The sequence below is a fragment of the Crinia signifera genome, chromosome 11, assembly GCF_055691185.1.
Source record: "Crinia signifera chromosome 11, ASM5569118v1, whole genome shotgun sequence".
Classification (NCBI taxonomy): Eukaryota; Metazoa; Chordata; class Amphibia; order Anura; family Myobatrachidae; genus Crinia; species Crinia signifera.
In genome coordinates, this window is record NC_139227.1 from 1,332,604 (window position 1) to 1,359,375 (window position 26,772).

General features: G+C 45.1%; 1 protein-coding gene across 1 annotated transcript in view; it reads right to left on the minus strand.

The window, feature by feature from the left end:
* The window catches only part of PYGM (glycogen phosphorylase, muscle associated), a 90,636-nt gene extending 77,506 nt beyond the window's left edge, over window positions 1-13,130 (minus strand). The window contains 2 exon segments of the mRNA XM_083165000.1: window positions 2,312-2,413; window positions 12,888-13,130. Coding sequence (XP_083021126.1) covers window positions 2,312-2,413; window positions 12,888-13,130 — 345 coding nt within the window.
* Window positions 13,131-26,772: the final 13,642 nt, after the last annotated feature.

A 26,772-nucleotide genomic window follows, 5' to 3' on the forward strand; every position in this document is an offset into this window, starting at 1 on the left:
TTATTCATAATTTTCTGGTGGGAGGACAGCTTTCTTGACTGAAGATATCTCCAGTTCCATCCAGCCGCCTGACAGCTTTGATCCCCAATTTTTTGGTGCACGCCTGTGGCACCACAATCGGGCTGGCATTTTTTTTCGAGTACTGCTGAGGGGGGGCATTGTGTTTATGGCATAATTGTTGGCATTGTATATATATAACACAGTGTCTATTCAGAGAGGCTGGAGGCACGGCCAGAAAAATGGGGCATGTGGCCTCGTAGGAGTTCCATGATAGTAGGTCATGCCCCCTAATTTTGGGCGCACGCCTTCGCCACGCGCAGAGGTCCCTTCTCCTCTGCCACCAGTGTTGGGAGGTGTGTATGCGGCATATTGGACATTGCAGTGTGTAGTATATTGTGTCTGGGGCATTACAGTATGTGGCATAATGTGTTGGGGCTCTTTTTATATTTTAGTAGCTCTTCGGGTGGTTTATTTTGCCACGAGTAGCTCATGCCGCAAAAAAAGGTTGGAGACCACTGGGTTACAGCATACCAGGGATGGCAGGAGAGTCAGGATTAGGCTGCAGGGGGTTATGGAGCATGTAGTGTAATAGAGCACAGGCCGGGGCATGAGGGACTGCGTAAGTATGAGAGCAAGAGCCGCGTGGTGAGGGAGAGCATCAGTGTGATAGAGCGCAGGCCATGGGGTGAGGGAGCGCATCAGTGTGATAGAGCGCAGGCCATGGGGGGAGGGAGTGCGTCAGTGTGATAGGGCGCAGGCCATGGGGTGAGGGAGCGCATCAGTGTGATAGGGCGCAGGCCATGGGGTGAGGGAGTGTGTCAGTGTGATAGAGCGCAGGCCATGGGGTGAGGGAGTGTGTCAGTGTGATAGAGCGCAGGCCATGGGGTGAGGGAGTGTGTCAGTGTGATAGAGCGCAGGCCATGGGGTGAGGGAGTGTGTCAGTGTGATAGAGCGCAGTCTGCGGGGGGAGGGAGCGCATCAGTGTGATAGAGCACAGGCTGCGGGGTGAAGGAGCGCGTCAATTGATAGAGCACAGGCTGCAGGGTAAGGGAGCATGTCAGTGATAGAACGCAGGACGCTGGGTGAGGGAGTGCACCAGTTTGCTAAAGTGCAGAGCGTGGGGTGAGGGAGTGCGTCAGTGTGATAGAACACAGGCCATGGGCGAGGGAGTGTGTCAGTGTGATAGAACACAGGCCATGGGCGAGGGAGTGTGTCAGTATGCTAAAGCACAGACAATTGGGTGAGGGAGTACATCAATGTGATAGAGTACACCCCTCCAGTAATGGGCATGCACTTCCAGTTTATGTCCCAGCAAAGGGTGGGGGGGGTGATAGTGTTTGAGGGAGCCCTCAGAGATATCAATGTATGGGGCCCCAAAATTTCTGTTGCCGGCCCTAACTAGAAGATCAGAGTTCAGGAGGCAGAGCAATCTGCCAACAAGTATATAAAACTACATACCAGGTGTGTGGAGCTGGAGCAGTAATCAGCTGCTGGAAGGCTGATATCTCTGGTTCTGGGAACAGTAGAGACGAACTTCTAGTGTCCATCAAAGGAGGAGAGTCCCAGCTTTTGGAATATACCCTCAGAAAAACTCTTAGTCAGAAATAACCTGAAATATCTGACTGGGAAGCACAATTATTAGGCTTGGATGGGGACCACTGCTTTGAAGTCAGATATCTACGGTTCCCAAGGGCCAGCCCCCAGGAGTCAGCCTAGGGCCCTTAGACTCCTGGGGGGTTCTGGGCATTCCGAAGCCCCCCCCCTGCGTGTGCCACTGATCCCTTCTTAGTGCAGTATCATCTGCATCACGCACCATATGGCGCAGGCACAGAAGGATTCCCGTGTCCTTATCTAGATAGCTTTCCTTCATGATTTTAATTGAATTTCTGGATCACATCCACAATGTAATACATAGTAAACAGCACTATGATTGGTTGCTTGGACATGCTATCAGAATGCACCAATTAGTATGAAGGGAGAGTTCCCAAACAGGCAGACACAGGTGGATTGCTAGTTTAGTGATCACCATCACCATCATCATCTGCTATTGTACCTACCCTGATAACCCACACAGCTTTCCCAGGGGTATTTGTATCTTGTCCCCGCCTCCAAGTGAGCCCCTGTCCAGGATTTGTCCATACAACATGCATTACATGAACAGTGTGTATTAGCACCACCCGCTGGCATCGTACTGGTTCTACATCAGTCACCATAACTAGAATACTATATTACAATATATTACATTATATATATTATATTATAATTCTGATGTACAGTAAGAATGTAGGTTTGATGTAAGCATGATAAATACCTGGTATGTAGCCTCATCACAAGCATTTTGAAGACCCAGGTTAACCATGGTGTTCTGGAGTGTCCGACCCATGTAGAACTCCAGGGAGAGGTAATAAATCCTCTGTAAGTAGAAAAGAGCTGTCAGTAAGAGAAATGCACGTATTTAACGTGATAACAACCACATACTGAAGGTAGCCAGCATGATATTGTATACTACAAGGCTACTTCTATTTAATCACTCAGTACTCTGAAGGTAATGTCATAGGACACAACAGACAATGTCTAATTTGCATCAGACAGATAAATGTGACCTGCTGAATGATTGCTATAGTTCTAGGTCAGGATTGTATCTATAAACTAGTTCTCTGTTTCTTCTAATGGTTACTTTACCATTACAACACATATTTCGGGTGCTACAACACGCCCAGAGCTGGCACCTATGTAACTAGGCTTCTAGCATAGATAAGTCATTTGAAGGGAGATTCTCTGAATTAAAAATGCGGTAAAAACCCAGTTTTCTGGGATTTCGCCGCATTTTGGGATGCTCTAAGCATCCCCTGCCGGGTTATTGCGACGGGGGCATCACCAGAAAAATCTGGCGATACCACATAGAAGCCCATGGGCTTCTACCACGACCCACCGCCCCCCCCCCCCCCCCCCCGCTGCCCCGCATCGACCCCCCCTCACCTGTGTCTGGGTAGCACAATGCTGTGCTGCCCAGACCTGTGACCTCCTCCTCCCTGCACTATGATCCTCTTCCGGGTGCAGGGAGGAGGAGGGGGGAGCCGCCGGGACCTGCCAGGTCCCGATGGGACCCGCTGTCTCTCACCGCAAAGGACAGCTCTTAACGCAAGAGCTGTCCTTTGCCATAATTAGAGAGTTAAACATCCAAAACTGTGTGTGTACCTTGGGGAGTATGTGACTCGGTTAACCAATAAGGATACAAGGAATGGCAGAGTTAGCTGGGATATAGGGACAGGATAGGGAGGAGTCTTCCTCTCTTTCCTGAAAGTCCCCCCCCCCCCTACCTCCCCTTGTTGGCTTGCTGGTGGGTGGGTGTTAATTGCGTTGGCAGGAAAGAACGGCAGGTAAATGGATTTAGGTCTTTATTAAGTGATGATACAGCGTATAAGGTTTGTTTTCGGTGCGCTCGCCTCTTATTGACATTAGGCCTTCACTGGATCACCCACTTGGGGATAGCGACCCCCACCCGGACGGGTGGGTAGTCAGTGCAATAGATGGAGTGGATACCGCTTGATAGGGTAGGTTTGATTACATATGCTAGTTGTGGGGTGGAGCTTAGTTAATTAGTCATCCTTTCTGGGCCACCATTAATTATTAATAAATGAATTTAGCTTAAATTGCTTTAAATCAATTCAGCTAACAATTTCTGCCAAACCTAAGTCTCTGAGTCTTTATTTCAGGTTTAGTTATGTAAGATCATTAAATGTGTTATGTTCTACATGTTAGAGGTCACAGGTTAGAGGTGTTTAACTGTCCATCTCTCAGCTGATCACTCAGATGCACAAAGCATGCACAAGGCATGCGATCCGATACGAGGTGTACTTTAAAAGTACAAAACGGACCGGCAAAAAGGTTAATGAGTGATGATAGCACCATGGATAAAGCACAGATAGAAAAGTCGATTATTTAAAAAGAAGCACAGAAAAAAACATACTATATGGTACATCACACTGCAAAATATACAATCATGTACGCCCGTGTCAATAGGCACTAATTGACACCATTAGGTACAGTAATTGCCCCTATGCATACCTCCCAACATGACCCTCTCCAGGAGGGACACAATGCTCTCTTTCTGGACTTCCCTCTTAATGTATAATTGCCGTCACCTGTTTCAGTTTAACTGATAAGAAAGGTGCAAACACAGGTGATGATAATCATAAATTAAGAGGAAGGTCTAGAAACAGAGCATTGTGTCCCTCCTGGAGAGGGTCATGTTGGGAGGTATGCCTATGTGGGATGTGGGGGTGGGCAAATGCTTGTTGCCAAGGTGGAGAGCAAATGCTCGTTGCCAAGGGGGAGGGCAAATGTCCGTTGCCAAGGGGAATGCAAATGCAGGCTGGCAGCTGGAGCCGGGCAGAGGAGATCTCTTTTCAACCTGGACACTGGAGGCGACCGGTAGTGGGAGATCATGGCGCTGCCGTGAAACAAACAGCCAGCTAGAGACCGGCAGCGCCATGAGCAGGGCCGAAACTGGGGTTTCTGGTGCCCAGGCAAGGCTTTCATTTGGTGCCCCCCCCCCCAAAAAAAAAAAGACACCAACAACTATAGGAGAAAATAGGGGGTATGTAGGGTGTGGCTAGGGTTGCCACCTCATCCCTTTAAAACTGGAGGCATATTAATTACACAGGTTCTGTGGCTGGCTCACGTATTTTTTTAATCAGCCACAGAACCTGTGTAATTAATATGCCTCCAGTTTTAAAGGGCTGAGGTGGCAACCCTAGGTGTGGCACTGACTATGGCTGCACATCATTTACATTGTATTTGTTAGTAGTTGTTATTAGAATTTGCCTCCAACCTCACAATGATTTGCATGTCTGGTCAGGTGGGAAACAATGTGGTGTCAGTGCGTCTGCACTGCTGGCTGCCACTACACGCAGCTTCCATCTGGCTTGGCTCAGGTTGATGGCCAGCGCCTCTGCCAGGTGTGACCCCAAACAACCCCAATGAGCTGCTGCTGAACTGGCATGGAATGTCCTTCCTTACCCCTGGCATCATGCACACTGCACTTCAGGAGCTGCTAGAGATTCTGACGGAGCGTAGCCCCTCTCCATCAGCTCGCTAACTTATTGGTGTAGCATGCCAGCCAATGAATAAGCTTGCCGTAGCATGCATGTTGTTTTCACAACTGTATGGGGCTTGTTTGCGTATCTTAAATGTGCTGCTGGCTGCTCGAGGCTTCTGCCCGCCTCTCCCTCCCATTCAGTCTTCCACCTGGGTCACTAATTAAGCCCCCGCCAGTAATTACGGCCATGCCATGAGGATAAGGCGAGCGAGCGGGAGCAGTTCCGCCTGCGGCTACTTCAAATAGCCCGCCTGCCCTGCATGCGGTCCGACAGCCAATCAGGAGCCGCCGGTCCCGATTGGCTGGCGGACCGCAAGCAGGGCAGGCGCGATATTTGAATTACTAGCCGCAGGCGGAACTGCTCCTGCTCGCTCGCCTTATCCTCATTGCGCTGACGGTCTCCATCTGGCTGTTTGATTCGCGGTAGCTCCATGATCTCCCGGCGGTCACCTCCAGTGTCCAGTTCCCGGACATTGTATAGCCTGGGAACGCCACCCGTCCGGACTCCAGACACCCGGTCTAATTACCGGACTGTCCGGAGTAATCCCGGACGGGTGGTAACCCTAATGTGCCCCCACAATGCTGCCATGTATGTGCTGTCTGCTGACTACACGTGTGATGGGTTTATGGTATATTAGACTCCTCCCATCACTCTGTGCCTCCACAATGCTGCCATGTATGTGCTGTCTGCTGACTACACGTGTGATGTGATGGGTTATGGTATATCAGGCTCCTCCCATCACTCTATGCCCCACAATGCTGCCATGTATGTGATGTCTGCTGACTACACGTGTGATGTGATGGGTTATGGTATGTTAGACTCCTCCCATCACTCTGTGTCCCCACAATGCTGCCATGTATGTGCTGTCTGCTGACTACACGTGTGATGTGATGGGTTATGGTATATTAGACTCCTCCCATTACTATGTGCCCCCACAATGCTGCCATGTATGTGCTGTCTGCTGCCTACACATGTGATGGGTTATGGTATATCAGACTCCTCCCATCACTCTGTGCCCCCACAATGCTGCCATGTATGTGCTGTCTGCTGACTACACGTGTGATGTGATGGGTTATGGTATATCAGACTCCTCCCATCACTCTGTGCCTCCACAATGCTGCCATGTATATGCTATCTGCTGACTACACGTGTGATGTGATGGGTCATGTTATATCAGACTCCTCCCATCACTCTGTGCCTCCACAATGCTGCCATGTATGTGCTGTCTGCTGACTACACGTGTGATGTGATGGGTTATGGTATATTAGACTCCTCCCATCACTCTGTGCCTCCACAATGCTGCCATGTATGTGATTTCTGCTGACTACACATGTGATGTGATGGGTTATGGTATATCAGACTCCTCCCATCACTCTGTGCCTCCACAATGCTGCCATGTATATGCTGTCTGCTGACTACACGTGTGATGTGATGGGTCATGGTATAACAGACTCCTCCCATCACTCTGTGCCTCCACAATGCTGCCATGTATGTGCTGTCTGCTGACTACACGTGTGATGTGATGGGTTATGGTATATCAGACTCCTCCTATCACTCTGTGCCTCCACAATGCTGCCATGTATGTGCTGTCTGCTGACTACACGTGTGATGTGATGGGTTATGGTATATCAGACTCCTCCCATCACTCTGTGCCTCCACAATGCTGCCATGTATGTGCTGTCTGCTGACTACACGTGTGATGTGATGGGGTATGGTATATCAGACTCCTCCCATCACTCTGTGCTTCCACAATGCTGCCATGTATGTGCTGTCTGCTGACTACACATGTGATGTGATGGGTTATGGTATATCAGACTCCTCCCATCATAATGTGCCCCCACAATGCTGCCATCTATGTGCTGTCTGCTGACTACACATGTGATGTGATGGGTTATGGTATATCAGACTCCTCCCATCACTCTATGCCCCCTTAATGCTGCCATGTATGTGCTGTCTACTGACTACACATGTGATGGGCTATGGTATATTAGACTCCTCCCATCACTCTGTGCCTCCACAATGCTGCCATGTATGTGCTGTCTGCTGACTACACGTGTGATGTGATGGGGTATGGTATATCAGACTCCTCCCATCACTCTGTGCTTCCACAATGCTGCCATGTATGTGCTGTCTGCTGACTACACGTGTCATGTGATGGGTTATGGTATATCAGACTCCTCCCATCATAATGTGCCCCCACATTGCTGCCATGTATGTGATGTCTGCTGACTACACATGTGATGTGATGGGTTATGGTATATCAGACTCCTCCCATCACTCTATGCCCCCTTAATGCTGCCATGTATGTGCTGTCTACTGACTACACATGTGATGGGCTATGGTATATTAGACTCCTCCCATCACTCTGTGCCTCCACAATGCTGCCATGTATGTGCTGTCTGCTGACTACACGTGTGATGTGATGGGTTATGGTATATCAGACTCCTCCCATCACTCTGTGCCTCCACAATGCTGCCATGTATGTGCTGTCTGCTGACTATTTGTGTGATGTGATGGGTTATGGTATATTAGACTCCTCCCATCACTCTGTGCCTCCACAATGCTGCCATGTATGTGCTGTCTGCTGACTAAACGTGTGATGTGATGGGTTATGGTATATCAGACTCCTCTCATCACTCTGTGCCTCCACAATGCTGCCATGTATGTGCTGTCTGCTGACTATTTGTGTGATGTGATGGGTTATGGTATATTAGACTCCTCCCATCACTCTGTGCCTCCACAATGCTGCCATGTATGTGCTGCCTGCTGACTACACATGTGATGTGATGGGTTATGGTGTATCAGACTCCTCCCATCACTCTGTGCCTCCACAATGCTGCCATGTATGTGCTGTCTGCTGACTACACGTGTGATGTGATGGGTTATGGTATATCAGACTCCTCCCATCACTCTGTGCCTCCACAATGCTGCCATGTATGTGCTGTCTGCTGACTATTTGTGTGATGTGATGGGTTATGGTATATCAGACTCCTCCCATCACTCTGTGCCTCCACAATGCTGCCATGTATGTGCTGTCTGCTGACTACACGTGTGATGTGATGGGTTATGGTATATTAGACTCCTCCCATCACTCTGTGCCTCCACAATGCTGCCATGTATGTGCTGCCTGCTGACTACACATGTGATGTGATGGGTTATGGTATATCAGACTCCTCCCATCACTCTGTGCCTCCACAATGCTGCCATGTATGTGCTGTCTGCTGACTATTTGTGTGATGTGATGGGTTATGGTATATCAGACTCCTCCCATCACTCTGTGCCTCCACAATGCTGCCATGTATGTGCTGTCTGCTGACTACACGTGTGATGTGATGGGTTATGGTATATCAGACTCCTCCCATCACTTTGTGCCTCCACAATACTGCCATGTATGTGCTGTCTGCTGACTACACGTGTGATGTGATGGGTTATGGTATATCAGACTCCTCCCATCACTCTGTGCCTCCACAATGCTGCCATGTATGTGCTGTCTGCTGACTACACATGTGATGTGATGGGTTATGGTATATCAGACTCCTCCCATCACTCTGTGCCCCCACAATGCTGCCATGTATGTGCTGTCTGCTGACTACACATGTGATGTGATGGGTTATGGTATATTAGACTCCTCCCATCACTCTGTACCTCCACAATGCTGCCAAGTATGTGCTGTCTGCTGACTACACGTGTGATGTGATGGGTTATGGTATATCAGACTCCTCCCATCATTCTGTGCCTCCACAATGCTGCCATGTATGTGCTGTCTGCTGACCTCACGTGTGATGTGATGGGTTATGGTATATTAGACTCCTCCCATCACTCTGTACCTCCACAATGCTGCCATGTATGTGCTGCCTGCTGACTACACATGTGATGTGATGACCTTCTGCAGTAACTTGCTGGGGTCCGGTATATATTTTTTTGGTCTGATGGGGTCCCAGAGCAAAATAGTTTGAGGGCCCCTGGTCTAGTGTGAACATGAGGGGTTTAAATAAGACCTGATTGCTCATCAGCACAGTAGATAGCTGCCACTCAGAGTGAACCCACCTTGTGCAAGTATGCAAGAGAATTGAGAATGGATTACACTCTGAATAACCCCCTAAAACCATTTACATTTTGTTATACCCCCACTATCGCTGATCTGTTCTCAATATGATATCCTAATAACAAACAATACTCTGGTGATATGAAGCCTTTCACCAGTGGCAGCAGGTAACTGTTTTCATGGCTGCATCATTATCTACTGAGTGAGAATAATGTGTGAACAGAATTGGCTCTTGGACACGTTTGAGAACAAGAAGCCGATTTATTACATTTGTTTTCTTTTCTATGGGGATGGGAATTCTTAAAGCGTTTTGGCAAAAGAGTTACATGGGCATCTTATACCGGTTTCACATCGCAAATGCAAGTTTGCACCCAGGATATGGACACAGGTCGGTCCTGGGAGTGACCAGCATTTGTGAAGCTCACACAGTGACCTGGCAATAAGCCGGGTTGCTGGCATCATCGGAAGGGCTGATCGGGCAGAGCGGCACTGCGGAAGGCGCGGGGGGCGGGGGGTTTGATGCAGCACTTGGATCTGATGCTGCCTCAGACCTGGGTGACCCGTTTACACTGCCCAACAACCCGGATCCAACCTGGGTAAAACCCTTCTTTTAACCCGGGTCGGATTGCTGGGTTGCTGGACCCAGAATTTTTCAAAAGGCCCTTTCACACTGCACAGTGACCTGGGATGACCCAGCAACAACCCAGGTCAGACACAGGTTATTTGTGCGGTGTGAAAGGGGTATCAGCAATACAAGTCTTATTGCTTGCCAGGAGAGTCGGATGTTTTCCAGAGCATGCATGTGTAAGAATGTGCCCCAGTGCTGGGACAGCTCCTCCCAGCACCGGAGCAGCAGCGACAGGGGAAACAGAGCTGTATCCTCCACAGGACACAGCTCCAGCCAGTGCAGGGATCAGCTGTCTGATCCCCACATTGACAATGGTACAGTGTTGGGTGTCCCGGGCCGGGACCAGCCTTTGATCCTCGACACTGGACTGGAAGCGACAGCAGCGATCGGTGCCGGGGAAGGAGCGGCATTTCAAACTTGGCGCCATTATGCAAGCCAATCAGAAACGTTCAGGAGCCAATCACAGCTTCCGAATTGGCGGCCAATAGGAAACTGCTGGGACGTGCCAATCAGCGCTTGCCGTGCTGTATTCTGCCCCACCCCCTGCGTCTGGTGAAATAGGAAGGCAGGATGGGCCAACGGCAAACCTACCCCCTACCCTAGACCACCGGGTATTCCAGCAATAGGCTCGTGGGCAGAGTCAGGCCCTTCCGGCCTGTGGGCACTTAATTGTCAGGCCTTCCTGGCCCGTTGCCATTTAGTTGGGCCTACCAGGCCCGTGGCCCCCCTGAGGCACTTATAGGTCGGGCATTAGTCCCGTGGCCATAGATAGCTGGGCAATAGACCCGTGGGCACTAAATAGATGGATGCTAGGCCCATGGACTTAATAGCGGGGCGCAAGGTCTGAGACCCCGTTAATTGGGCTCCTTGCTCATATACAGTATTCAGGCACTAGGCCTGGTAAGAGTCAGGAGGTCGTGACCCTTGTTGTAGACACCGGTGAAAAAAAATATTACAAAAAAAATTGAAAAAGCAGAAAACATTATTGATAAGTAGATGCTTTGTGTGGAGCAGCCCCAGTGTCTCACCAGGTGGAATAATGCCCAAAAGATCCCCCTAGTTATCAAGGTCCCTTTGAAAGTCCCAGACGGGCAGGCGGCCGTTCGAATGAAGATGCCCAGCTGTGCATACCCTTGATGTGCCCAGGAAACCGCTGTGCGTCGCCATGTAAACGCAGTGCCTGCCAGGGTGACCATCAGACATCACAGGATGATGTCCGTTTGCCCCGTTCTCGGACTGGACGGCGCTGATATAGGTCAGCCAAGACTGACTGATGTTTGTGAACAGGGGGAAAATCTTCCGATGGTGGTTCGCCACTGTATGCAGCCTTGTGAATCAATGTTTATGCAAAACATGCTTTCGCAATGCGCCAGGAATATGCGCACGGCGGTGGGGGGTGGGCATTTCCTCTCCCAGTGGGCGGCGTTAGTTAGCTCAATAAGCAGCACATTTACACTGCTTAGCGAATCAGACAGAAGCGGCCACAAATTGAATGCTCCGCCGAGGGAATGTACAAATACAGTACTCATATTAAAGCGCTACAGAATATGTGTGCGCTATATAAACTGATGCAAATAATAACAAAATATCTCTATAGAGCCCTTCAGACTTGAATGACAGAACTCTTAATATGTATATAATGGACATTTAGGAAATATTTCTACAAAGGTTCCTGTGTCACTATCAAGTCAAATAAAATCTGCTTACTAAAAACTTAGCAGTGAGCACAAATGATTTTCTTTGAATGAACCGTTGCCTGGCTTTAGTAGTCATTGTCTAATCCCAGTTCTCTGTTCGTCATCACAGACAAAGCTCTGATCAAACTCCAGTGAGAAGGATGAATTCTCCTGACAAGTGATTCTGGAGAGTTCAGGCTTCTGAAAACACTTGTAGGATTCACTTCATTCAGTCCCAGCAAAGCTCAGGATCTGAAGTAGTCTGGGTGATAAATGATGATGGAAGTGTTCCACAGATTTCTCTTACAACAACCAGCAGCACCAGCACCAGCACCAGCACCAGCACCAGCACCAGCACCATGTGTATATTGGGCCCAGTACTTCTCTTGTCGATTCTACTTTATCACAATTGTAGGATTTTTGTGGCATTTTAAACTAATGATTTTTTTGCACCCACTTCTAATAATAATGAAGGCTGCAGATGTAAGAACATAGTAGGATCATTTCCCACATGTATTCGCAATGATTTTAGGTATACTGTAGGTTCTGACATTAGCATAATGTAACAGACATGGAAACTAGGGTATGAATGCAGCCATCGACCCCAGTTACATATCTAAAACATACAGATGTTTCACAAGCTAAACCTGTCTGGTTTCAGACATATAACTCTTTGTATTTCACACAGGGGGTTATTCTAGTTCACTCTTTGTATTTCACACAGGGGGTTATTCTAGTTCACTCTTTCTGACAAATTCCTTCTTAGATGGACAAAACCATGTGCACTGCAGGTGGGGCAGATGTAACATGTGCAGAGAGAATTAGATTTGGGTGAGTTATTTTGTTTCTGTGCAGGGTAAATACTGGCTGCTTTACTTTTACACGACAATATAGATCTCACTTTGAAGTAAAACCCCACCCAAATCTAATTCTCCCTGCACAAGTTACATCTACCCCACCTGCAGTGCACATGGTTTTGTCCATCTGAGAAGGAATTTGTCAGAAAGAATGAAGTAGAATAACCCCCTGAGTCACTGTTTCACAGCAATCTTAAAAAACATACATTTAAAAGTCAGTTGTAACTTAATGTGCCGATACACGAAGCGTTCCTGCTTTGTGAGGTGATGCGCTCTCCTGCGCATTGCAAAGCACAAAAAGTATGTGCTGCACGAACGCTGTGAACTAGATGACATCGCATCTGATACAAGACACGCTCTGCATTAGCGCATCGCATGTGGTTTTAGGTAGATGCCATCTAGTTGTCAGCTAATTGCTCCGTGTATGGGCACTTTCAGATGAATCATGGAAACAATAACATGTAAAATACTGTAGCATGCCTTATAGTCTATGGAAATCCTTACCCAGAGGGCCAAATGACTAGCATGTTGTATCTGTTTGCTGGAATGTTTGAATTGTTCTTGCACTACAGAACTTACCTTGGGATCATGCTCATAGTAATGCTGCTGTGTTCGGATCCATCGCCCCACCAGGTGATCACGCACTGTGTGTGCGAGGGCATAGTAGTAGTCACGGGGGTTGGCAACATTACGATCCTTCACAAGGGTGAAGTGTAAGTGACGGTTGAAGTTTTTCTTTAGGTCAGAGACATTTTCTGCTCCAGCCAAACCCCGTACACTGATCTGCTTCCGCTTCTCCTGGTCAGTAAGTGGCCGAGACATTGCAGAGGTAAAGTTAGAAAGTGAGGAAAGTAGGAATGATGTGCTACCGTGGACCAGAGTGGAGAGCTGAGACCGTGGACCAGAGTGGAGAGCAGAGACCGTGGACCAGAGTGGAGAGCAGAGACCGTGGACCAGAGTGGAGAACAGAGACCGTGGCCTAGAGTGGAGAGCAGAGACCGTGGACCAGAGTGGAGAGCAGAGACCGTGGACCAGAGTGGAGAGCAGAGACCGTGGACCAGAGTGGAGAGCAGAGAACGTGAACTGCCTCACTGACTCAACTCATCTGTTCCAGAAGGAACGCAGAGGCTCTGCCCATCTTACATAACAACATAGTCAAAGGGCAGGGCCACAGGTTATGCAGAAGGTGGGAGTTGAGAGGACTGTAAGGCTAGCCGAAATGTACTAGTCCCCTAATGCAACTGAATACTCTGACATGGCTCTGTGGAGGTTATAGCCGTTCCCTGAGCAAGTGTCACAGCAGAAAAGTACAACAATTGCTGAGACAGAATGTGGGGATTACTTAGTGTCCCAGCCCACGATATAAGGGACTTTATAACAAGAGTCATGAGAAGTTCTGCAGCAATGAGTAACGGAAGGGTTAATGCAGATTCGGCAGATCATATTCAGTCTGTCCTTCTGGACAGACTAAATATAGTGGTGACCTTCAAGCAGTAGGATATATGTGTTACAGGGCAGAGAGCAGGGGTGATGGAGTGTATATCCCCATTTAAGTCCCACCTGGCAAGGACACATTGAATGTTTCATTGCAGCATCACTTTGAAGGCAGGGACCCACACAATATAAATTCTCCCTTTTACTAGAAAGAACAATAATCCTAACCCTGACAAATCACAGAAAAGTTCATGTACGAGGATAACACAACACAACTGGTAATGCCAGGATTTGTTATCAGGTGTATTCAGACCAACAGCCAACAATCGCTTTTATTTACTGAGAACCCTGCAGAGTATCGCTTAGTTCTGCTTATTTCACTTCCTGTCTGACATCACTACTCTCCTATTGCCATATATTCAATAACTTAACCCTTCTCTTTCCTGATATCTCGCTTCCATTTTTAGGCAGAGGTTGCAGTGACCGACTTGGTATGTCAAACACTTGCCCAACCAAAGGTCACAGAGCAGAGAAGTGACACTTTCTGTGGGAGGGGGCATGAAATGAGGAGACTACAGCTGCTGGAGACATTTCAGGGAGTATTACTGTATATAAGAATGATGAGAGGGGAAAGGAAGATGAGCACGGAATAAACCAATAGACAGGGAGAAACATTTACAGACAGACTTGCTCGCAGAGACTGCTGTGAATGTAGCAGACATACATGTCATGACAGCTGCTTTGGCCTACGTGGAGGGGACTATAAATACCTCACATAGATGGGAGTGGGATTGAGGAGCCGGTGACTGACAGGTGAAGCTGCTACTCAGGAAAGGTCAGAGGTGGCTCCTGGGACAAAACAACTACCCCCCCCCCCCCCACCAGTCTTTTTTTTACATATAATTAGTAGAGAGTATCAGAAATTAGGGGAAATTGTTGATGTTTTATAAATGACAATGCAGAGACGTGCTTCCTCTTATAATGTAACGAAGGCAGACGGTTATTTGGGCTGATACACAGAATGGTCAATATATTGGCCCATCACAGGTGCATGGCAGGCAGGAGTTACAATCACAATTTTTAGTTACAGTCCCGCGTCCCACCAACGCTCACAGCAGACTGTGCTTTTATAGGTGAGCAATTACCAACACACCTGTCACTAATCATCTAGGGAAATGGTTAACATAAGCTATGAAATATAGGTTAAAACAGGGTGCATGAGAGAATGTGACCACAATAAGACTAATTAAAAAATGTATCTAATAAACAATATATACACTAAACATCGGCACTCACCTTTCCTAGTTTTGGGGTGCCCTATGGCTTGTGACCATATTGTTTATCAATTCATGAACCAAATCTCCACTATTTATTAATATCAGTTAATTTAGTGAGTGCAGAGCCCCTACAATGTCTATATATATATATATATATATATATATATATATATATATATATATATATATATATATATATATATATATATATATATGGTGTTGTTTTAGGAACACATTCACAGCATCCATACAACACATCTGAGACAGTAATGTAGACACAGGTTAACGTTAACTGTACATTTTAGTAATAACTGAGTAAGATCATTAAAATGGAATAATAACAATAGAATCAAAAGAACGATATCATTAATAAAGAACAAGAAAAGAAGAGAAGTGCTAAGTGGGCCCTGCAGAGCCCTTAGGCAGGAGGCTCAAGGCATATAACATGCGCTGGAACGGCAGGTCGTTCGCCACAGATTTCCTCCACATAAACTCCTCTAAGTAAGAGGTCAAATTCTGCCTTGCTGTGGGGGGGCTGCTTTTTATTTCTCCACATTGCAGCCCCCCGCATACGTTGTTATAGGAATGTTTCACCATGGCATGCTCGTACCCGGCCGCTACCAACTCCTCGCTTTTGTAGGCACGCCAGCAGTCGCTGTAGATCACACTCCCAGGGGCAACATAAGTTTTGATAGCATCCAGCAGGGTTATGGCGTCTCTGCGTTCCACTTCATAAAGCAGGTGCCTGTCTCTCGCCATATGCCGCCGAAGACCCAGTGCTGTGGAAGGATCCTCCCCACGTTGTACTTCCTCTTAGTGTAGAGGGTCTCATCCACCTCCACGACAAGTCCCGGCCCTCCGATCTGCTGCTGAGGCTGGGCAAGCAAGCCTCTCTCATCAAGGCATTGTACTGCACTGTTGTGGCGATACAGATCCCCAGCTCCCGCTCACAGTACGCCACACTAGACAGTTCATGCGCCCATGAGTAAATGAAGCGTAGGAGTTTAACAAAGGGGAGATGGCAACCTGGGTACCACAGCCCAGCCCGCACTGCCACCTTTCGGCGACAGGCCTTTATATGGCACCTCCAGGTGCATTCCTTTATGGACAGTCTCATGAGGTGTCCATTCACGCATGTCTGCATCTGTGGCAGCAAATGATGACGCTGTAGAAAGGTGAGCGCCTCCTCCTCAGTTGATGGGAGATTGCTGTCACCACTCAAGCCAGAAAGATTGCAGATGATAACTAGTTTATCCGAAGCAACATAAGCTTACCAGCATGGGCATGTAACAAGGAATCATATACACTGGCATGTGGGGGTTGAGCTTTTAAGGGGAGGAACGTTGTATGAAGGGAGTACTGATTTGATTGGTTGATGGAATATCAGGGGAGTGGCTCTACATCTGATATATGCCTATGATCTAGAAGGTTCCATCTCTTTTCAGTCAGATTCGTTGCCCACCCTCCCGCCCTAAGTGGTTGGGTTTTTTACATTGGAATCATTGTGTCGGCTTTATTGATGGCCGGTTCAGAATGGTTATATTTTTGCTTATATTTAAAATATTGGTTGAAGGACAGTTTAGTTATCTAAGTGGCTAGGCATGTATATCAGCTCACGAAGGTGGGCATCACCGGTCCAGGTGGGTCCACGCATCACTTTATGATTAACTGTCGTAATTATATGAATGGTGCAGTTGGCCCAATTATTATTCCCGTAGGCGGCAGAGTAATCAGCTTTGCCATTTGTGCCGTGGTCAGGGATAGTGGCAGATGGTCGATCCCTGACCATTGACGGGTAGTTGGCCCAATTATTGGGGTGGAGTAATCAGCTCTGCCATTACCGATTGGGTCATGGTCAAGGATAGTGGCAGATGGTCGAACCCTGACCATTGTGGGGCAGTTGGCCCATTAGTAGATTGAATTTAATGTTGGTGTTATTTTCTCGTTTGAAAAGGATAGTGGCAGAAGGCCGATCCTTAATTTTAAGGTGGCCAAGGATAGTGGCAGATGGTCAATCCTTGGCCATCAGGGCAGTTGCCCCCCCCCCCTTTTTCTTATTTGAATTATATAATTTTTTGCATAAATTTTTGTCCATATTTTAACCATTCTTCTCACCGCCACCTTAGTTTAGAGGAAGGCACCTTTTATTAAGAGTTGGTTATAAATAGGCCTTCCTCTTCAAATAAATAAAAAGCCGACCCCTTTCATGCCAAATGCAGTTGTCCGAGCCAACTAACATATAAGTACCGCTCAATATTAATGAGTGACTCACTCTAATGTGATGAGAACAAATAAATTGACCATCCAGGCCTCATGGAGTTAATAGGCCTGCATATGGAATATGTCCATGGGAGTTGAGTTGTAGATTTGGTTGTGGTCAGAAATGGTCCATGTTGACCTTGGGGTCTGTAATGTTATTTAACTGTATTGGTGTCTTTACAAATAAAGTGGCATATCACCAAAAAAGTGTCAATCACTTTGGTTAAATCAATAATATAAATATAAAGAGGGGCAGTGGGGGGTTGTGGTGAGGAGAATTAGATTTCAATTATTTGCTATCTGCTCTCAGCTTTACATGAGTAAACCTTCGATGAGCATATTTCCTGGGCCCCCCCTAACAAGGTTTACTCACTTGGAGAAGACCTCTTCAAAATACATTTTTATACTTTTAAGATGTTGTATATCTGTTGTATAATTACTTATCCTTGAAATATTCCACAGTAGTCATCGCGTGTGGATTATCTCACAGACAATGTCTAAGTAGACTGTCAGTCTCAACCTTTTGGTGATGACCGATTGACTAAATCCAAGATTCAAGATTTCTTTGGTGTCAATGTCATCACCTCATGGACCACAATTAATATACCATGCTTCAGGATAGGTGCCTTGCTGCACTCAGAACACTTTACCATTTCCAATCGAAGTCTACAAGGATGGTAAATCATGAAAAAGTATAAAATGTTGAATATGAACTTGTCATCATCCATCACTTTTCATCAATCATTCATTAGTGTGCAGAGGGTGCTGTGCAGACTGAGGGGTGTTGTGCAGTGCAGACTGCAGAGGGGTTTGTGCTGTACAGACTGCAGAAGGGTTTGTGCTGTGCAGACTGCAAAGGGGTTTGTGCTCTGGTTTATATATATATATATATATATATATATATATATATATATATACTTATTTATATTGTAGTAATTGTACTGGTCGTGTGTTAGGCAGGCTGTCAGTCATTGAAGTGGGGTACACGGGCAGGCTGTCAGTCAGCTTTTTATTGTTCATTTTTTTTTCATTGTGGTGTTGTGTCACTGTGGTGTGCAGCACTGCAATCCAATACAATATATACTACTGTCAGAAGCAGAACAAGTTCCGTGTGTGATGGTTCTGCCTCCAAGGCCCGTCCATAAAAAAAAAATATATATATAAAAATAAATTTAGCTGTTCTTTATTTTCTTGCAGTATACTGCACCCCAATAGTATACACCACAAGTTCTGTGAGTGATTGTTCTGCGTCCAAACATAGTTATACAAGCTGTGCAATAAAAATAATGAAAGTAAAAACAACAAAATAATTTTTTCTTTATTCATTCTTTGTGTGTACTGCACCCATAGTATACTGTCAGAAGGTGTGTGTGTGATTGTTCGGCACATTAAAAACAAATTAAATTAATTAAAGTAAAAAAAATCCAAATCAATCTTTCTCTTTATTCATTGTTTGTGTGTACTGCACCCCAATACACCACACTGATACTGTCAGAAGTTCCGTGTGTTAAGAACCAGCCAGCTTGCTGCAGACCTTGGCCTAAATTGAATGAAAACAACATTGTGAGCTGTAATGGGGTCAAAATTGTCTGGAAAGGGCTGGAAATTAATGTTATTAAGGGTAATATTACTCTAGGGACAAAAAATGCAAAATTTACACAATTTGGGCAGTTTTTGACCATTTTTGAAAAAAATCCAAATCCTTTCACTCCTGTTTGACAAATCCAAATCCTGGTGACTAATCCAAAATCCAAGTCTTCGGCCCCGGCACTCCTCTCTAGTGTAAAGTAACCCTGAAGTTGGGCTTTTCAATAAAAAATTCTACTTTGCTTTCCCCCTCACAAATACTTCATGGCAGCCCCTATAATGCAACAAAGACAAATCAAACACCCAAATACACATGATCTAAATATCTAAGGTTGAGTTTCAATTCCTGACAGCTAATCTAATTTCACTTACACCCGGAATGAATGCCAGCTTTCAGAGTACATACAGATGGCCAGTATACCCACAGCAGCATCCTGATGAGCAGCATCCTGACAAGGGCTGAGTAAGCATACTTACAATCTACCTTTACCAGATGCCTATCCCTATCCCTGGAAGGATAAACTGCTGGTGTGAGGGAACAAAAATCTGATGATCTCACACTGCAAAATGGCCGATCCAATTAGCTGGAGAAATCAAATAGGTTCGATCACCCTACTGTAAGCGATCATTTGATTGTAGGGGGGAAGCTGTACACCTTCCCCGTGCTTAATTCTGCTGACAGAAGCCTTTTTTTTTGCAGACCAGACTTCCCCGGGGGAAAATCTCTAGTATCAACAGGGCTTGGGGGCAGGGGCTGGTGACATTGTGGGGGGAACCCAATTGAGGACTGCCCTAACCCAGGCTAGCAACAGCAAACTAGCTCATATTTTCAAACCACCAACAGTTTAAAAGACAAGACAAACTGTATCGTTTTTCAGATTAAAGCAGTCATAAAAACGGGGGCTACTGCGGCTGAATCCTGCCCGTGACTGCATGTTGCAAACCAGTTGCTAAAGATTTGCCATACAGAAATTGTATTTCCCCTTAGAGAACTTTTAACAACAAACTTCTATTATCCACAATAGGTTAGGGCAGCGGTTCTCAAACTCGGTCCTCTGGACCCCACACAGTTCACGTTTTCCAGGTCACCTGGCAGGTGCACAGGTGCATTCATTACCCACTGACACATTTTAAGATATAATCACGTGGAACTAATCATTTTACTTGATTCTGTGCTGAGACCAGGAAAACATGCACTGTGTGCGTCCCGAGGACTGACTTTGAGAACCTGTGGGTTAGAGGACGTATTACAAGTAACTTGTCAGTGAATAAACAGTACAATACAACCCTTTTCTAAGTGTGTGAAGTAGAAGACAAAAGCCATATCATTTCACGTGTGGGGGGTGGGACCTTTGCGTCAAACTTTATTAATAGGACAAACCGGAATATAGCCCATTCTGGTTGTTTTTTTAAACATAAGTCTAAGTCAAATATACTAAAGCGCATGACCCCATCTACAGGCTAATGTAGTGTATTACACACCCATGGAAATTAGACTTCAATCAATAGGATTCCAAAATAGGGAGTAATGCAGTTACCTAGTCACTATGGCCCTTATTCTAGTTCACTCTTTCTGACAAAATCCTTCTTAGATGGACAAAACCATGTGCTCTACAGGTGGGGCAGATGTAACTTGTGCAGAGAGAGTTAGATTTGGGTGGGGTTTTACTTCAAAGTGAGATCTATATTGCAGTGTAAAAATAAAGCAGCCAGTATTTACCCTGCACAGAAACAGAATACCTCACCCAAATCTAATTCTCTCTGCACATGTTACATCTGCCCCCCTGCAGTGCACATGGTTCTGTCCATCTAAGAAGGATTTTGTCAGAAAAGCGTTACAGCAATACCATGCCAGTTCTCCGCATTACAGCAATACCATGCCAGTTCTCCGCATTACAGCAATATCATGCCAGTTCTCCGCATTACAGCAATACCATGCCAGTTCCCCGCATTACAGCAATACCATGCCAGTTCTCCGCATTACAGCAATACCATGCCAGTTCCCCACATTACAGCAATACCATTCCAGTTCTCCGCATTACAGCAATACCATGCCAGTTCTCCGCATTACAGCAATACCATGCCAGTTCTCCACATTACAGCAATACCATGCCAGTTCTCCGCATTACAGCAATACCATGCCAGTTCTCCACATTACAGCAATACCATGCCAGTTCTCCACATTACAGCAATACCATGCCAGTTCTCCACATTACAGCAATACCATGCCAGTTCTCCGCATTACAGCAATATCATGCCAGTTCTCCGCATTACAGCAATACCATGCCAGTTCTCCGCATTACAGCAATACCATGCCAGTTCTCCGCATTACAGCAATACCATGCCAGTTCTCCGCATTACAGCAATACCATGCCAGTTCCCCGCATTACAGCAATACCATGCCAGTTCTCCGCATTACAGCAATACCATGCCAGTTCTCCGCATTACAGCAATACCATGCCAGTTCCCCGCATTACAGCAATACCATGCCAGTTCTCCGCATTACAGCAATATCATGCCAGTTCTCCGCATTACAGCAATACCATGTCAGTTCTCCGCATTACAGCAATACCATGCCAGTTCTCCGCATTACAGCAATACCATGCCAGTTCTCCACATTACAGCAATACCATGCCAGTTCCCCACATTACAGCAATACCATGCCAGTTCTCCACATTACAGCAATACCATGCCAGTTCTCCACATTACAGCAATACCATGCCAGTTCTCCGCATTACAGCAATACCATGCCAGTTCTCCGCATTACAGCAATACCATGCCAGTTCTCCACATTACAGCAATACCATGCCAGTTCTCCGCATTACAGCAATACCATGCCAGTTCTCCACATTACAGCAATACCATGCCAGTTCTCCGCATTACAGCAATACCATGCCAGTTCTCCGCATTACAGCAATACCATGCCAGTTCTCCACATTACAGCAATACCATGCCAGTTCTCCGCATTACAGCAATACCATGCCAGTTCTCCGCATTACAGCAATACCATGTCAGTTCTCCGCATTACAGCAATACCATGCCAGTTCTCCGCATTACAGCAATACCATGCCAGTTCTCCACATTACAGCAATACCATTCCAGTTCTCCGCATTACAGCAATACCATGCCAGTTCTCCATATTACAGCAATACCATGCCAGTTCTCCACATTACAGCAATACCTTACCAGTTCTCCACATTACAGCAATACCATGTCAGTTCTCCGCATTACAGCAATACCATGCCAGTTCTCCGCATTACAGCAATACCATGCCAGTTCTCCGCATTACAGCAATACCATGCCAGTTCTCCGCATTACAGCAATACCATGTCAGTTCTCCGCATTACAGCAATACCATGCCAGTTCTCCGCATTACAGCAATACCATGCCAGTTCTCCGCATTACAGCAATATCCTGCCAGTTCTCCGCATTACAGCAATACCATGCCAGTTCTCCGCATTACAGCAATACCATGCCAGTTCTCCGCATTACAGCAATACCATGCCAGTTCTCCGCATTACAGCAATATCATGCCAGTTCTCCGCATTACAGCAATACCATGCCAGTTCTCCACATTACAGCAATACCATGCCAGTTCTCCACATTACAGCAATACCATGCCAGTTCTCCACATTACAGCAATACCTTCCCCACCTTAAACCACCATACACTACCGCAATATTTCAATCTTTAAAACCCAGCACCAGACTATGGCAACACAACCTTCCACTGAAGCACCACCACCTCCCAACTACAATAATAGTGTCCCTTCTTCAAACCTGCATTACCACCAAGACAAACTACATTACCAACATCCCCATTACTTAGCCAAACTCTCTGAATCGTGTTGCAGAAACCACATTATCCCTGACAGTACAAAAACACAACCGCCATCCCTGCACTACAGTAACAGTTTCTGACATCACATGACAACCATGGCAGCACCGCCAGAAACGGCATCACACAAGCTTGCACAACAAAACATTCCTAGACCATTTATTTCATATTCGCATACAGTATCTAATGTTGTGTGTTTGTTTTTATTTTGTCACTACTTGTGAATCATTGTTACCCATATGTACAGTGCAAAGGTACCCCTGATACCCCATATACGAGATAGCAGAAGAATCCCTTGTTCTTAAGACAGCACATTGGGTAGCAGTTTGACAAATTTGGGCCCTTAAAAATAAAAGGAACAAGAAAAATTAGCTTAAGTGCTTATATTTTAACTCTGCTTGTGCAGGGCATAAACAAAAATGAAGTTACAAAAATACTATTATCCAATTAGCAAAGCCATTAAAAACCGATCTATGTTTTATTAAAGGAAAGCACAACACAAAGTAATTTACAACCAAGTTACATAGTTACATAGTAAATAAGGCCGAATAAAAACTTGCGTCCATCGAGTTGAACCTAGGTTTTAATAGCTTATCCGTTGTTATATAGTATATTCTGATATTTTTAAAGACAGATTATGTTTCTTAGTTGTACCCTTGGATGTTTTTAACCAATAATATTTGTCCAACCTTATTTTAAACGTATTTATAGTGTCTGCCAACACCACTTCGCCAGGAAGAGAGTTCCAGAGTTTGACTGCACTGACCGTAAAGATATTTTTCCTTCTAAGGGAATGAAATCTTCTTTCTTCTAATCTAAACTCGTGCCCGCGTGTCCTAGACTCCTTCCTGGCAGTAAAAAGGGCACTTGACAGTTCCTTATATTGGCCTTAATATATTTGTACATGCTGAGCATATCCCCCCTTAAACGTCTCTTCTCTAGTGTAAACAGTCCCAATTTGCTTAATCTATCTTTGTAGCTTAAATTCTCTATTCCCTTAATTAGCTTTGTTGCTCTTCTTTGGGTTTTTTCCAGTTCTATGATGTTCTTTTTATAGTGCGGGGCTTAGAATTGTACTCCATATTCAAGGTGTGGTCTAACCAATGCTTTGTACAGTGGCATAATTACTTTTGAGTCCCTAGTTTCCATGCCCCTGCGTATTAGAATACATGCTAGAATTCTATTGGCCTTTTTGTTGCTATGTGATATTGAGCACTACACCCGTTTGTTATCTATTTGGACTCCTAGATCCTTTTCAAGTACAGAATTACCCAATGCCTCCCCGCTTAGGTTATAACTAGCACACTGGTTATGTCTCCCAAGGTGCATCACCTTGCATTTATCCACACTGAACCTTATCTTCCACTTTTTTGCCCACTCATCTAGATTGTTAAGATCATTCTGAAGCGTGGAGACATTCTCGGTTGATTTACTAACTCTACTCAGTTTTGTGTCATCAGCAAAGATGGATACATTGTTGAGTAATGCTAGCCCAATATCGTTAATAAATATGTTAAATAAAATTGGCCCTAGTACCATACACAGTGGCACTCCACTTAGTACTGGTATCATATTAGATACGGCACTATTTACAACCACTCTTTGTTCCCTATTACACAGCCAGTTCCCTACCCATCTACAGATTCTTACCTTTAATCCCAGGTCCTCCATTGTATTTATTAACCTCTTGTGTGGTACTGTATCAAAAGCTTAAGCAAAATTTAGGAAGACCACATCTACAGCGTTTCCATTATCAAGGTTTTTGCTGACATCCTCATAGAAGCCTAGTAAATTTGTTTGGCATGAACGATTTTTCACGAACCCATGCTGGTTAATACTAAGTAAACTATAAAGGTCTAAATATTCCTGGATACCATCCCTTAAAAATCCTTCAAATATTTGACCCACTATTGATGTTAAGCTCACAGGTGTGTAGTTAGCTGGGTCATCCCTTTTTCCTTTTTTGAATATTGGCACTACCTCAGATGTTCTCCAGTCTTTTGGTACCTTACCTGATGAAAGTGAGTTATCAAAAATGTAATATAGAGAGGTCGCTAGTTCCTCCCTTAATTCCATTAGTACCCTAGGATGAATCCCATCTGGCCCTGGTGATTTGTTTGTTTTGATTTTGCTGAGCTGCAATATTATCTCATCGGTCGTGAAAGCAATATTAAGATCCGGCTTATTCGTCCCATTTGTGGTACCTGTGCTTTCCACTGTCTGCTCTCCCCTAGTAAACACTGATAAGAATAACTCATTTAACAGTTCTGCTTTTCCCTTATCCTCTGTAAAACCTTTAACATTGATATTGGTTAATGGGCCTATGTTCTCTTTAATTATTTGTTTACTATTTATGTACTTGAAAAACTTCTTGGGATTAGTTTTGCTTTCAGTGGCTATGAGCTCTTCATTTTCTCTTTTAGCTACTTTGATTACCCCATTACAAATTTTGTTTGATTCTTTGTACTTGTTAAACGCCTCCTCATTCACGTTATAATTATAGAATTTAAATGCTCTTGTTTTATTATTGATTGCTGTCCTTACTTTTTTGTCCAACCATGAGGGCCTTTTTTTTTTTATTGAATTTACCCTTATTGACTTTTGGTGTGTATTTAATAGTTAGTGATTCAAGCACATTTTTTAGTGTATCCCACCTTTCCTCTGCATTCTTCCCCTCAAATACCACTTCCCACTCATTTTCTTTTAGAGCTTGCCTGAATAATTCGAAGTTAACTTTTCTGAAGTTTAGTATTTTTGCCGGTCCTGTATGTTGTAGTTTACAGAAGTTGATTTCCAGTGAGACCATATTGTGGTCACTGTTCCCTAGATGTTCTATTACTTTGCTATTTGAAACTAGATCTATGTTGTTTGTTAATACTAAATCCAATAATGCCTCATTACGAGTTGGAGCTTCTACCGTTTGTGTGATAAACTGATCTTTGAGTACGTTTAGGAACCCACTGCTTTTGCTGATTTACATGTCTCCTTTATCCAATCAATGTCCGGTAAGTTAAAATCCCCCATAATTAGTACCTGCCACTGATCTCACTATTTTTTGATTTGGTTTAAAAGTAGAGACTCATCCTTATCGTTCACGTTGGGTGGTCTGTAGCATACCCCTATTAAAATTGTATTATTAGGTTTTTTTTATTATCAGTTATCTCTGCCCACATGGCCTCCATGTTATCTTCATCTATACCTGAGCTTATTTATTTCTCACATGGTGTTGATATTTTTTACATAAAGGCACCCCCCCCCCCCCGCCCCTTCTATTTTCCCTGTCTTTTCTGAAGAGAGTATATACCTCCATGTTTAATGCCCAATTGTGCGACTCATTACACCATGTTTCTGTTATACCAATAATGTCATAATCGCCCCTAGTGGCCACAGTTTCCAGTTCCCCGATTTTTCCTGCTAAGCTTCTTGCATTAGCCAGTAAGCATTTCAGTTTATGTTTATTTTTAGTTTCTTCCGTTAAGGCTAGGTTGTGATCTCGATGCTCTATTGATTTCTTACTGACTCTAGTTTTACTCCCCAACCCCCCTTCTCCAACCTGCAATCTCTTGCTTGCCCGTTCCTCACTATTCTGTCTTATATCTTGAGATGCGATATCCAACCCTGTGCCCACAAATAACATGGAGTGGCACATGCAATTGGTGAGCATTCCATGCAATTTGTCGCAAACGCATGATTGTGCCAGAGATCTCACAAGTATATGGGCCCCATTAGATTGTTTTGCCACCAATGTAAAGGTGCGTACACACGGACAGATTTTTCTGTCTGATCTATCTGGTGGGAACAAAAACCTGGATATGTATGGGAGCAAATGACAATCAAAAAATAGTTCCCAAACACTTGAAAACAGACGGTGATCAGTCAGACAAATTGTTTACATCATTCTGATATAACAAAATTTATCAAAGCACATATTTTTATTGTTTTCCTACATTTTGGTGGACATTTTTGATTGTCATTTGCTCCCATACAATTCCAGTATTCTGTTCCCACCAGATAGATCAGACAGAAAAATCTGTACGTGTGTACGCACCTTAAGATCCAAATGGTTCTCC